Genomic DNA, 13,219 nt, shown 5'->3' with positions numbered 1-13,219 from the left:
TGGTATTCAGCAGGAAATTTCAAGGTTCTCCACACTGCATATGAGACTACCATCAGACATACCTTGATAAACCTGGACCACCGCAACTTTTGCCTGAATGGTTGAGAACCTGGGAGGAAGGAATAGATGAGGTTGATGATCACCCTGATGATAATGTGCCTGCATAGAGTCTGGGGACAGACTCCGCTTAAGAAGGGGGGTTATGTGACGGCTCAACGACCAGGCAAACAGTGCCAACATGCCAAAAGATGCCATACAAGCAATATGGACAAACAAGGGCTCAAGCCGCATCGCACAAAGGTTTATAGAGACTGTACTCGCCAGATAGATTTCCTCTCCTTTTTTCCTCCCCAGATTCGATATTCTCGTTGATGGCTACAATAGTCTAGATAGGAATTCAGTTCGTTATTATCTTCTATTCCAAGCCCGTAACACTCATCAAGTCATATATCAATCATGTTACCAAACTTGATTTCCTCATTGTGTTTCACGAGGCATTCTTTACATCTATGACCAAGGAAAATGTCAAGGCAGGATTCAGAGGCTCTGGTTTAGTACCTCTGGACCCTGAAGCTGTTCTATCAAGCTAGATGTCAGGTTAATGACACCAATATCATCTGACTCGCCTCCAACTTCTCCCAATCATTGGGTTTCTCAAACACCACACAACTCAATTGAAGCAGTTTCACAGTCTACATTCATCAAGACTCATGTTTTCAGACACCAGAGCAGCTCTCCAACACCAATATACACTGCTGTTGATCAACCTGCAAGAGGGACACAAGCATTAGCTCATACTATTATCTTTTCGAATGCCCAAGTCCATTCACTAGAGAAGGCAAATCAGGAGCTCAGCAAGCGCCGACAAGCAAAGAAAAACCTGTCTACAACATGAAGGAGTACTTTCTGCAGAAGATGGACAAGATTTGATCAATCAGAAGGATATTGATGCGCAACTAGAGCATGAAATACACGAGGAGGGTAGTCGGAAAATACCGACTGAGCCAACTCTGCGGCGCTGTAGCAAGTGTGGAAAGACTGGGCATAACTCTAGGACTTGTAAAAAAGATAAAAAAAAAAGGGGGTCTATTATTATACTCGTAATTGAATTCAATTGATTACTGGTGATTTGGTGGTGCAATTGATCTTTGAATGTGAAGATCCGAAAAAAGTGCGCCGCTCGCTTATCAACTACGTTATACATATATCTCAACATTCGTACTATAACTTATAAAATTATAGATCACAAGTTTGTTTATAACATACTCCTAATATTTATATGTATATATTATTATTATTATTATTATTATTATTATTCATACACGCATCTGTCAGCCCTATAGGCCGAGTGGCGGCAGGTCCTGTGGGGCAGCCGGGTAAGCCGCCGTAATGGTAGTCGCTATGTACATCGTCGCCTTTATACACATATCCTGATATCTCATTCCACGTGTTGTATATCCCGTGCTGCTGGTTTTCGTGCCGCTGTTCCCATGGCCACGAGGATCCATGGGCTTGTTGGATACTATCTCGTTTCCTTCCCTACTTCTGCAAGCGTGTAACCTTGGCTGCGTTATGCTGCCGGTTTCCCCGAGTCTATTGTTGTGACTCGGTATGTGGTTGGTAGAGTTTGAAACTGGCCTAGGAGGCCTGTCTCAAGCATGAAGTGCACTGCTTTTGGTACCAGGTCTGGCTGTGTTAGGTAGGCCCGGTAATCCAGCTCCCGTCTTGATCCCTGTGTAAGATGGCGCATCCGGGGTCCTGCCTGGTTGGTACAGTGGAGGAGAACATGGCGTATGTCTTGGAGGCCACATCCACTGGAGCATTCAGTTGATTCCATAGCCTTGAAGGTACCAAGGTAACTGGCCAGCGCAATCTTCCCAGTTTGCATTTGAATGAGGACTGATGTAGCAGCTCTCCGAAGGCCTTGGTATAGCTGCATTGGTGCTTTTGAGGGTTCTTTATATGTATATATATATAAAGATTTGACTTTCCTAATATGAGCCTCAATAATAGTAAATTGGTCAAGAAATCACTGATTCAAAAAGTGCCAATTTGTATGGGAATACAGAATTCGTCGCTCGCCCGCATTCGTCGCTCGTACGTTGAATACATTAATCAGTTTCCTATTCAGAGAATACCAATCAGAACTGTATCTAGCTATCTATTCTAAACATGACAAGTTAGAGTTGTTCCACCATCCATGATGAACCCACAGCCGGTAAAATAACTCGATCGCGAACTCGACAAGAAAACCACTGCATCTGCAACCTCATCTGGAGTGGCGATGCGCCCCATTGGCACTACAGTCTTGATCAACTGGTCCAGCTCCAATCCACTTTCAATCGCCCTCTGAATCATGGGCGTGTCCACCCAAGAGGGGCAGACGCAGTTCACCCGAATTCCATGTGGAGCGTTGTCCAGCGCTGTGACAAGTCAGCAATCATGCATATTATTTGCCATTGATTGATTTGTACCTGCGTTCTTCACAAAGCCAAGCACGGCATGCTTGGATGTTGTATACTGCACCATGCCTGGAGTAGCCACAAACGACGAGGCGGAGCCCAAAATGACAATGGATCCTCGTGTTTTCCCTCGTGCCTCGGACAAGGAGTCGACAATTCTCAGTTCCTGAGACTTCATGATCGCCGACACTTCACGCACAAGCATGAAAGACCCCGTAGTATTTACATCGAGAAAGCGACAGAACTCGTCTGCATTAGCATCCGCTATTTCAACGGCCCTTTCCACCCCGATCTAAATTCCAGAAAGCAGCATAGTCAGTACTGTATGGGGATAGTGGTGAATAACCTACTCCAGCACAGTTAACAAGGCAGTCAATCCGTCCAAATGTCTGGACCATGTGGGCCGTGGCACGCTTAACCGACTCTCCTTGTGAGACATCGATGTGTAAGGCCTCAGCCCGGAAGCTGGGATGTGTGGCTGCACGCTGACATTCGACTGCGATCCTGTGAGCCGATTCGAGGCTCAAATCTGCAACCAAAAGACCAGCGGCGCCATCTTGGGCAAAGGCTAGAGCACAGACGGAGCCGATACCACCTCCTAATTGGGGCCAGAATCAGCCCTTGGCTGTGGCGCACATAAAAGAAGATCCACCGGTAATGGGGCCAACAGCCCAGGGATACTTACCTCCCCCCACAATAAATGCATAACCAGTAAGATTCATATTCAGTGGATAATAGAGTAAGCACGACTAGAAGTAGGTGTTATCTTCCTGGAAATAAGGAAAGGACAAAATGGTGGACTGGGTAGTGTTAGACTGTGGATTTATAGTGTGATTGCTAGAGTGTCACCGGACGACCCGGAGATCCGCTACGGGTCTGGGTCCAAAAGGTTCAGCCCGCGGGTTTTTGGGGAGCCCGAATGGGCTGGGTCAAACGGGCCTGGCCCGTTTGGGCCAGCCCAAAAGCTCAGTTTCGCCCCGTTACAACGCAGTACACATCTTTCTGTCTTGTATGGATCTCTGGTAATGATACAGTCTTAACGTAAGATGATTAATTATTGAGTTTTATACTGATGTAATCACAAGTTACAGTCAATCTGAATTTAAAACTAACCATGGTAAGAATGCTACGACATCATTATCCTATACAACTATAAAACACTGACAAACATGCTGATATAAAAGGGAAACTTATACGCATTATGCGTGGGGTGAAAATCCCTTCATAACAGAGAAACTGAACAACAAAACTCCAAATTACAAATTACAGCTCATTATCAAGTCGATGAAACCGTCCTGGTTCATATACAACACAACGTGGACGGCCAGAAGAACCTTGTTCTGAAATTGCAACTTTAGGTTGGTGGGTGGAAGAACTTGCTTGTGGTCACAGAATTGCAATTTCAGGTTGATAGGTGGAAGAACTTGCTTGTGGTTGCGGAATTGCAACTCCAGATTGGCAGGTGGAAGGACCTGCTTGCAGTTGACTGGAAGAAGACTGGGCTCAACCTCCTCCTCGTCAGCCTCCCCAGTCTCATCCTCGAAGCCATCACAATCATCAATATCACTGATATAATGAGCATCAATCTCAGCACCTGAGTCCTCATCATATCCAACTTCATTCGGATTTTGCTTGGCATCCAGTTCATCCTCCAGAACCTTATAACCTTGTTTCAGTTCGAAACGGTCAGATGACAATTGAATCATAATGGCCTCGATTGTCTCAAGGGCAAGCCAGTTGTGACAATAGTAGCAAACATCTCAAGCAGTGCTGAATAGGTCTTCAACACCAACTGTGACGGCCCAACGTTGCACTGACGCCGATATAGACAAACGACATCAACACGCCAAACAACGCCAACCGTGCAATGAAGACAAACGAAACATTAGTGAGATTACACAAACGCCTATAAGACCCCTTCGTCTTCTAGATAGATTTCCTCTTTCTTCTTCTCCCCAGATTCGATATTCTCGTCGATGGCTACACTAGTTTAGATAGGAATATCAATTCGTTAATATCTACTGGTCCGAGCCCGTGACAGGTATTAAACTTGGCGGCATTCTTCCCTGAACCATCAGTTGAGTAACAACCCAAAGATGCTCTATCTCAGCCTATTGATGCTGTAGCTCAAGCTCTCTTCGTCTTTGCTGATAGGCTATATCAGCATTATTCTCTGAGGCTATCTGCTGAAGAGATGGTTCAGCATTCAAAGAACTTAGAAGAATAAGTTAGTAATTAATTAATAACTGGCTAGTCTATTAACTAGTGCTTACCTTGATGTAGTTGATTGTCTTCGTCCTCGTCCCCATCCTTGTGATGGACTTCATCCTCGTGAGCTTGAGCGACGACGGATAGGCTGGGGTGATCCAGAAGATGAGTATCCTCTAGAAGCTCTATTCTCAATGCTGTTAAATATCTGCTCTTGTGGCCTTGGTGTGGCCTGGTGTGCTGAGCTAGAGCTAGATGACTCCCGTTGACATTTCCGTTCTATAACCAGTTAGTAATAGGCTACTAACTACTTAGCAATTAGTTAGAAACTTATGCTCGCAAATTAAGCTATTCGAGAATTGGGTAGATATATAATCTGTATGATATCCATGCCGCTGACCATAGGTATGTCGTGTTTGATATTGATCCACATCACGTTGATCAAGTATATAACCTCTAAGAATAACTAGTCAGTAATTGGTTCCCAACTGGTTCCTTATTAGTTAGGAACTAGTATGCTTACCTTTCAACAGCCCTTACTAGAGAAATTTGTTTTCCTAGCATATATCCCTTTTGGTGTGATTGCTCTCCTGCATTTGTATGAGGAATAGCCTCATCAAAATTATTAGGATCCATATAAGAGCAGTATTTATTAAGTCCAGCTGCTATAACAGAGCCACTTTTATGATTAGCCCAGGGGCCCCAGGCTCGTACCTGGGGCGTAGGTGCATGAGCTAGTTCGTAGCTAGTTAGTGATTGGTTAATAACTGGTATAGAGCTATTTACATACTGATAAGCATCTGAACCAGCTGAAACTCTCACAGAGATGGGTGGAGTACTCGACACGTACGATAACATATCATTGTGGACAGATGCCAACGAACCAAACAGTACCGCGACGCCAATTTGGCACAATCTGAGTCTAAGTAGCAAGTAGAGTGATATGTGAAAATGAATTTGTAGAAGAATCGAAAGGATAGAGCAGAGGATCGATCCCTTTTGCCTTGACCTTGTGACCCGGTAGATGAGCACTTCAATCACAGTTGCTCTGTAGCCCACTGCGAGCTGGGAAATGAATGTATCTCTCCTATAGGCGTATTCAATGGAAAATCTCCCCCCTCACTTTGTCCTTTTCCACTCCTCCGTCTAAGCCTCTTGTCCCTCCATCGCCTAACTTCTACCTACGCTCTTCTACTCCTCGCGATCTCCTATCTACTGATTATATAAAAACACTTTGAAACACCAGTATGGGTAAGTATAATAGTGTTCATCCGATTTTAGTGATTACAGGCGTTGACTATAAAGCAGAAGAAACCCCCATCCAACCGCAGACGATGACCACTACTGCGCTTCCCTTTCGCACGAAGAAGCTCAAAGTCAAGATGCCGAACTCTTCTGCTCATGTCCGAGCTCAAGTCGACGCTCCCAGCCCATCCTCCGAAGCAACTTCCATGTCTCCTGGAAAGTTATGAATGCGGCATGGGCGTTGCGACAAGGCTTCTTCCATAGATCTGCAAAGGTCCAATCAGAATGCTGCAATCCAGCCTGTGATAGAATGACATACCCTGTTTCCATGCTCCCTGAGGGATGGGGAAAATATAACTGGATATGTGCTGATCCAGAGAATGCCCTTGGTGGCTACCTGTGCAATATCTGTGCTAGATATATGCAGTGGCATAAGACCCTTCCAGATACAGACATTATTCACTGATTGGATGTGCACCAAGAGGCATGGTGAGAAGCTGGTGACAATACAACCTGTACTATGTGTCAAAGAACAGAGTCCATGTTCCCCAAGATACAGTGTAACAACTGGAATGGAAGCATCCAAATCCATGCCACTCAGTTCCATGTGCATCTGACTCTGAAGAAGTTCTTCTGCTCCGCATGCTATTTGTTCCTTGGAACGAATGACCGGTTCCGCACAGATGGAGAGAATGATGACTTCCTAACCAATACTGACCTTGAGAGAACTCGAAAAGCAGGTGGGCTGATCCAATGTGACCACTGATGTTCTTGAGGGCTCATCTGGCACCAAGAAGATCCATTATTTCGAGCAAAGAAGTCGAAGAGTGATGTGCATGCCATATCACCACTACTATCAGAGGTATGGCAGAGATCGAGATCTCAACCTGCAGGTCACGCATGAGATCAGAGCCCGAATCAAGCAAGACCGCGAAACTGGCAGGTCGGCCATGTGCGAGAATTGCGAGGCAGTTGAGGGAACTCATGAATGTCGTGGCTACCATGGTATCAATGGTGAGACCAGCATGATTCTGTGCGCCGCCTGCAACAACTTTTATTCCAAGAACAAGAGGCATCGCCCAGAAAATGATCAACACATTCTCAAAACCAGGGCTTGGATGAAGCATGACCGAGAAGTTGGCATCCCAATTTTCTGCGTCCACTGTAATGCGCAAGAGACGGCGGACTTGATCGCCACGACTTTCCAATTCGTGGTCGGCACATAATCTCTTGGTGCAGTTTGTACAGATTGCTACCGGAAGGATGGACGTCGTTGATGGTCGTCGATGCGGTATTCGAAACAGATTCCACCTGATGTTTGAGTGATGAGATGTAGCTTCTAATGGTATAGAATTGGAAAAGTCAGTACATGCTTGTACAGCAGGATGGCTTCAAGGGAGGCAAACGGTGACTAGTTGCTAACCCATTGCTGTACAATATGTACGGCAGCCGGACGACGTTCCTAGAAAACGTGTTCACACCTTCACGCGGTGTCCGGTGTTAACCACTTCATATGGGACCTGGATGATCTTTAAACTGCTAATATGGTATACCAAGACGGAGGAACACGAAAAATCGGTATATTGGTGGGTTCATTCTGGTCTGGATAGAGATTATGTGTGGTAGAGCAGGACGGAGAGGAAAAGGCGAGGAGTGCTGTCAAGGAAGGACTCGCTTGCAATATGTAAACAAACAAAGAAATGTGTATGTATTGTTTGGTAAATATGCCTTGGGGACCTCTCCGCGATACAACCATCTGGAGAAGCTTGCTTTAATCTGAGACAGACCAGACGGAAACCTCTGCCACTTGTACAGTATCGTTCATTCAGAGCGTAATTCACTGTTATTATATTTCATTTCTCTCTCTGCGACGTGAGGATAATTGACGACAACCTCTGCGTATGCGCTCTGGGCGCTCGGCAACTCGGCCGTACTAGGCAGTAAGCGCATTTGTACTCTACGGGACGAAGGACTAGATGTCGAGTACCTCTGAATCAAGCAACAAAGAGGTACTAATCATGCCTGGCTTAGAAGGATAGAATCAAGCAACCGAGTACCCCTTGGGTGCAGCGACTCAGACCATAATGGCGTGGCATAATTTTGGCTGGACCTACGTTTGGAATCTGCCACAACACTCACGTGACCATATACGGAAACATACGGGGCTACGAGGCAAACTGATGAACAAGGAAACGTCTCATTTTATTAATCGTCAAGCCAATAATGACATAATGACTCGTAACATGATCATAAAAACCCAACTTTTTCAGTTTACTCCTCATCGGAGAAGACCTCCTCACCACGCTTGCGGCGGGCCATGCGCTCCTTCTTCTTCTTCTGCAAAGATTGTTAGTAACGTTCCAAACTCCAAACAAGGGGGGGAAACCGACCCTCTCTTCCGAGGCTGTTAATTTCTTCTTCTTCTCAACTACAGTCTGTTGATTAAGTTAGCATGTGTTGTCAAGAAAAAGTGGTTGAGGTGGGTTGGTGAAGTGGTGGGAGGTCGGGGAGCGAAAATGCGGGAGTGGGGGGGTGGAGGGCGGGGAATGTGGAAAGCGGAGTGAAAGACAGTGTACATACCTTGTTACCCATAGCGTCGACAATCTCCTCGGCCTGCTGGGACTTGTCCGCCAGACGGGGACCGGAACCCTGACCCGCAACCCAGTTGTGACCGGAAGGAGTCATCTTACCGTCCATGACGGCCCAGACTTCCTCGGTAAGGTTCTCAGTGAACTCACGAGAGTGAGTGATGATGACAACACCACCTTGGAAGGTCTTGATGGCCTTGGAGAGGGCACCAAGCGAGTCACGGTCAAGGTAGTTGGTGGGTTCGTCAAGGACGATCACGTGAGGACGCTGCCACGAGCAAGCGGCAAGGACGACCTTGACACGCTGACCACCGGAGAGACCGCGCATACGCGAGTGGGTGACCAACTCGGTCTCGAGACCGAACTGAGCGCAGTGGGCTTCGATCTCCTTGCGGACCAGAGGACGGAACTGACCGCTGGCAAGAGCCTCCTTCTGGTCAACGTCGGCAACCATCTTGGAGTGCGACTGCATGATCTCGGTACGAGGAATCCAGGCGTTGTCGGAAGTCATCATGGGAACCCAGCGCTCCTGCTTGAAGCCAACGTTCTCACCAAGAGCGAACGAACACTCGTACTCGTAGGTGTTCTTGAACTTTCTACGAGAGTGGATACCAATGACACGACGTTGGGTGTCATTGATATTGTAGATCTTGTCCATGGCCTTCTCGTCATCGTCGGTGATGATCTTGTTGGCACGGTCCATAGTCTCACGGTCTTCACCGGTCTGGAAACGCCACTGGATGTACTCGGAGGGGGTTTTGTCGAGGTGGTTATCGATGTGAGCGAAGGCGTGCTGCTTAATGTAGGCGATACGGATGTTCTCGTGTTGGTAGACGTCACCAGCGGTGGGGACCAGCTCACCGGTCAGGACATTGACCAGGGTGGATTTACCGGCACCGTTGGGACCAATGACGGCAATACGCGAACCCAGCGACACCTGGAAGCTGATGTCCGTGACCTGGGGACGGGGAGTACCGGGGTACTGGAAGGACATGTTGTTGACACGAACGATAGCCTTGGCCTTGGTCTTGACACCCTCGAGGAAACCGGGCTCGGGGAACTTGAACTCCATCTCGGAGGCACCGAGCTCGTAGTAGGAGCGAGCAGCAGGCACCTTCTTGACGAACTCGCTCAGGCTACCACGGTAACGCTTAAGCTTGAAGCGCTCGTAGTGGACGACGTGTTGGATGACGTGGTCCAGGAAGCGACTGTCGTGCGAGACCATGATGGAAGTGCAAGGGGAGGTCTTCAGGTAGTTCTCCAACCATTCGACGTTCTTGACGTCCAAGTGGTTGGTGGGTTCGTCCAGGAGGAGAATGTCGGGCTCCTCAAACACGGCACGGGCAAGGGCGAGCTTCATCTTCCAACCACCAGAGAGGGCGGTGATGGGGCCCTCAAGCTGCTCACGGAGGAAGCCGAACTCCTCGAGCTTGGTCTCGACTTCAGCCTGGTTGGGGTCCAAGCCGACTTCATGGAGCTTCTTCAGGGTCCAGCCGATGACAGTCTGCTCAGTGTCGGCGGCATCGAGGTCGTGCTCGACGTACACGGTCTTGACCTCGTCCTTCTTGGGGAAACCCTCAAGCTGCTCGTTGTTGATGGCACGCATGAGGGTGGTCTTACCGGTACCGTTGGGACCGAGGAGACCGTAGCGCTGACCACGCTTGAGGCGGAGGCGAGTCTGGTTCAGCAAGATCTTGGCACCATAGGCCAGGGAGAAAGTGCAGTTGCACAGATCCTCACCCTCCTCCTCGTCGGAGGCGATGTCGTCACCCTGAGCGGCTTCGGGGGAGGCCTTCTTGCGGAGAGTCTCGGCAACACCCTTGGCCTCACCCTCACCAATGAGGGCGGCGATGTAAGGCTGAGCGTTCTGGGTCCAGCTGGAAACGTCGGCGTCCTTCTCGTCAACGAGCTGACCAGCAATGGCACCAATGTAGCTAACGATGGCCTCGGACTTGTCGTTGACCTTGTCGCCAATGATCTCCTTGAGGATAGCGGCGACGGTCTCGATGTCACCGGCGGTGGAGATCTCAGGAATCTTGCCATCCTTGACATCACCGACACGGGTGAGAGTCTCGAGAGCCTGTTCGGTCTTCTCACGAGCCTCGGGGTCGGCGAGAGTTTCAAAGTTCTTTTGAAGACGGGGCATCAATTTGGGCAAGAAGGGAGCGACAATCTGAGGGTCCTCCACAAGCTTACACATGTTGTCGACGATGACGGCCGACTTACGCTTGATGGCGGTCTCACGCTCGACGAGACCACGGTCAAGCAAGGGGACCATGATAGCCAGGGTAGGACCAGTAACGTCCGACACGAAAGTGGTGGCACCGAGCAAGTGAACGGTCTCAGGGACGTTCTCAGGCTTGGCGATACACTTGATCAGCTCGGGAATGAAGCGCTCAATATCCTTGTTGATAATGAGACCGCAGACCTTCTCCATGGTGGAGTAGGCAGCCTTCTTGACATCAGCCTTGGTGTCCCACATGGCCTCGGAGACGACGGGAATGAGCTCGGGAACACGGAAGGAGAGCTGAGCGGGGGCGGTCTCAACCAGGAGGTCGATACACTGGAGAGAGGTCAACTTCTCAGCCCACTTGGGAGCGTTCGAGACCGACTCGCGGATGGCGGGGAGGACAGCCTTGACGGCGTTGCCGTTGATGGCCTTGACAATGGTGAGGGCGGTGGCCTGAGCAGCGTTCTTGACGGGAACCATCTTGTCACCGATGGCGGTGAGGACGTTAGGCAAAAGAGCAACGAGGTGAGGCTCGACACCGGGGGCGATAGTGGGCTGGCCGGCGATGGCACGGATGCCCTCGAGAGCGCGCTCACGGGCAACAGCATCCTTCTTGTTGGCGAGCTGCTTCTGGAAGGTCTCGACGGCCTTCAGGGGAAGAGCCTGCTCAGGGATAGGGCCGCTGAAGAGCGAGGCGATGTTGCCAGCAGCGGCGTTGATCTCATCCTGGCTACCGGAGACGTTGAGGTTCTTGATGAGGTCCTCGAGAACCTGCACGGACTGTGCGGTCTCCTTGCTCGAAACCTCGGGAACGGATGCGGCAGCGGGCATTTTGTCGAACTTTTTTCTATAACCAAGTCGAAAGAAAGGAAATCAAAGGCGAAAAATCAAGAACGAAGGGCGTTCTATCAGGGTATCTCGAAAAGTGGCGGCCCAAAGAAAATCTGCGCTTTCACAACGCAGTGGCCGGAAACGGTCTAAATTTTTGTCTATACAAAAGACAAAAAGAAAAGAAAAGAGAGGACCAGACCTCTTTTCAAAAAAAGAAAAAGGAGATAAAAGGGGAGAAGAGGGATATGGTAAGAAAGAGAGGAAAAAAAGAGGAGGGGACCAAGTGGGAGAGGATGATATTTATCGCTGGTTGTGGCCCTCTCGCCGCCTTCTGGCAGAAAAATTTTTTCTTTTCAGTTTTTTCTTTGCCTTTGGTCCCGCACTAAACCCGATCTGGTCTAACGCCGCTGATTTTGAGCCATAGACGACCTCCGATTGGCCCCGTGGTCCCGGGAGTATCAATGTATACCAACTGATTGGCTGCTGGGATTCGAGGGGCGGAAACTCAGTAGGGCATGTCACGGGGTTTCCCCGGATACTACTGTTGATAAGAGCACTGTGGCAAATAAAGTACAGACAGTAAGATGCTACTAATGCTTATCTGCTTCAGAATGGTAGGGTATACAGGTGCAACATAGTCCGGGGCTATCGCCACTTACCAGGTGGCGGCCCAGAAGGCGTTAGGGTTGGTACGGATCCATGGACAGGCCAGTATCAACTCCGATCATGCCCGTTGGATTCGGGTTCTGGGTTCATGGGCGATGAACTGTCGTATTGTCCATATCGAATAAGCTGAAGATAAATCCTTGTCCGACATGGATATGACCGCCATTCGTGGCCCAGCCCTTCACCGCATTTTATATCATGCATACGCTTGCTCGGCCATGTACAGTTGTCGGGACTTATTCTACCCCGGATTTTCTGTTATCGTATTTATATATGGGTACTCCGTACTTCTGCGGGAAATTCAGCTTGGTCTTCATTCGTCGATTGATATTCGCCACCACTTTGTTCGCACATAGTTCGGTCGAGCCAACCAATACGGAATTACTTTCCTGGCATAGCATCAGCCCTATATTGAATTTAGAGAGTTTGCCAGGGACGTCTAGTCCCTTGATCAATGTCCCACAGGGTACAGAGTGATCGATTTTGGTAACCTTGCTAATTACTATGGCATCACCTTGCGTTATAAGAAAATGTGGAGTGGAGGTATGAAAGTGTCAGCTCTCGGATCAAGGCATATTATTGATTGTTATTATCTATCCATTTAGATTTAGATGTAAAATACAGCAATGCAACATTATCATTATCATGGTGGGTGAACAGGCTGAAAAACATAGATACATGCTCTTTTCCAGATGCCCTAGTTATGCAGCACTCTTTGCCATACCGGCGACATCTTTTTTGTCACTATATGATGCACAACTTATGAGCTTATAGAACGCTTCAGCTGTTCACCCACCATGATAATGATAATGTTGCATCGCTGTATTGTACATCCAAATCCAAATGGATAGATAACAACAATCAATATGCCTTGATCCGCTGGAAAGACGTTTTGGGCCTGTTGCCAGATATAGCAGTACTCTATAGGCTCTAGTATGGTTTGCATATGATCCCCAATATCATGTACATCACACTAGTCCATTTGGAAG

The 13,219-nt window shown here is 48.4% G+C and overlaps 4 protein-coding genes across 4 annotated transcripts; 1 reads left to right on the top strand and 3 right to left on the bottom strand.

Annotated features, from left to right (window-relative positions):
• Window positions 1-2,118: 2,118 nt before the first annotated feature.
• ASPGLDRAFT_51180 (SDR family NAD(P)-dependent oxidoreductase) lies at window positions 2,119-3,229 on the bottom strand. Its single transcript, XM_022547478.1, has 4 exons — window positions 3,148-3,229; window positions 2,813-3,060; window positions 2,475-2,754; window positions 2,119-2,423 (listed from the first exon to the last, which is right to left on the bottom strand). The coding sequence occupies exons 1-4, from the start codon at window positions 3,182-3,184 to the stop codon at window positions 2,167-2,169; spliced, it is 822 nt and encodes a 273-aa protein (XP_022397447.1). The 5' UTR covers window positions 3,185-3,229; the 3' UTR covers window positions 2,119-2,166.
• Window positions 3,230-3,674: 445 nt separating this feature from the next.
• Window positions 3,675-4,456, bottom strand: ASPGLDRAFT_51179 (uncharacterized protein). The gene has a single exon (XM_022547477.1). The coding sequence runs from the start codon at window positions 4,166-4,168 to the stop codon at window positions 3,719-3,721; it is 450 nt and encodes a 149-aa protein (XP_022397446.1). The 5' UTR covers window positions 4,169-4,456; the 3' UTR covers window positions 3,675-3,718.
• Window positions 4,457-6,637: 2,181 nt separating this feature from the next.
• ASPGLDRAFT_829603 (uncharacterized protein) lies at window positions 6,638-7,323 on the top strand. Its single transcript, XM_022550195.1, has 2 exons — window positions 6,638-7,262; window positions 7,322-7,323. Exon 1 carries the CDS (start codon window positions 6,746-6,748, stop codon window positions 7,139-7,141), a length of 396 nt encoding a protein of 131 aa, XP_022397445.1. The 5' UTR covers window positions 6,638-6,745; the 3' UTR covers window positions 7,142-7,262; window positions 7,322-7,323.
• An 840-nt stretch (window positions 7,324-8,163) lies between these two features.
• Window positions 8,164-11,810, bottom strand: ASPGLDRAFT_51175 (putative translation elongation factor eEF-3). Its single transcript, XM_022547476.1, has 3 exons — window positions 8,496-11,810; window positions 8,306-8,350; window positions 8,164-8,252 (listed from the first exon to the last, which is right to left on the bottom strand). Exons 1-3 carry the CDS (start codon window positions 11,562-11,564, stop codon window positions 8,187-8,189), a joined length of 3,180 nt encoding a protein of 1,059 aa, XP_022397444.1. The 5' UTR covers window positions 11,565-11,810; the 3' UTR covers window positions 8,164-8,186.
• Window positions 11,811-13,219: the final 1,409 nt, after the last annotated feature.

This window comes from Aspergillus glaucus (assembly GCF_001890805.1).
Source record: "Aspergillus glaucus CBS 516.65 unplaced genomic scaffold ASPGLscaffold_22, whole genome shotgun sequence".
NCBI lineage: Eukaryota > Fungi > Ascomycota > Eurotiomycetes > Eurotiales > Aspergillaceae > Aspergillus > Aspergillus glaucus.
The sequence above is the reverse complement of the archived record's forward strand: the minus strand, read 5'-3'. Positions and strand labels throughout refer to the sequence as shown.

Excerpts from the sequence above, each read along its gene's own strand:
- ASPGLDRAFT_51180 (XM_022547478.1), bottom strand. The coding sequence starts at position 3,184 with ATGAATCTTACTGGTTATGCATTTATTGTGGGGGGAG. Across the intron at positions 3,061-3,147 it reads TGCATTTATTGTGGGGGGAG|GAGGTGGTATCGGCTCCGTC; the intron begins GTAAGTATCCCT and ends GGCCCCAATTAG. Across the intron at positions 2,755-2,812 it reads GCCTTGTTAACTGTGCTGGA|ATCGGGGTGGAAAGGGCCGT; the intron begins GTAGGTTATTCA and ends TCTGGAATTTAG.
- ASPGLDRAFT_51179 (XM_022547477.1), bottom strand. The coding sequence starts at position 4,168 with ATGATTCAATTGTCATCTGACCGTTTCGAACTGAAACAAGGTTATAAG.
- ASPGLDRAFT_829603 (XM_022550195.1), top strand. The coding sequence starts at position 6,746 with ATGTGCATGCCATATCACCACTACTATCAGAGGTATGGCAGAGATCGA.
- ASPGLDRAFT_51175 (XM_022547476.1), bottom strand. The coding sequence starts at position 11,564 with ATGCCCGCTGCCGCATCCGTTCCCGAGGTTTCGAGCAAGGAGACCGCA. Across the intron at positions 8,351-8,495 it reads TCGACGCTATGGGTAACAAG|ACTGTAGTTGAGAAGAAGAA; the intron begins GTATGTACACTG and ends CTTAATCAACAG. Across the intron at positions 8,253-8,305 it reads TAACAGCCTCGGAAGAGAGG|AAGAAGAAGAAGGAGCGCAT; the intron begins GTCGGTTTCCCC and ends CAATCTTTGCAG.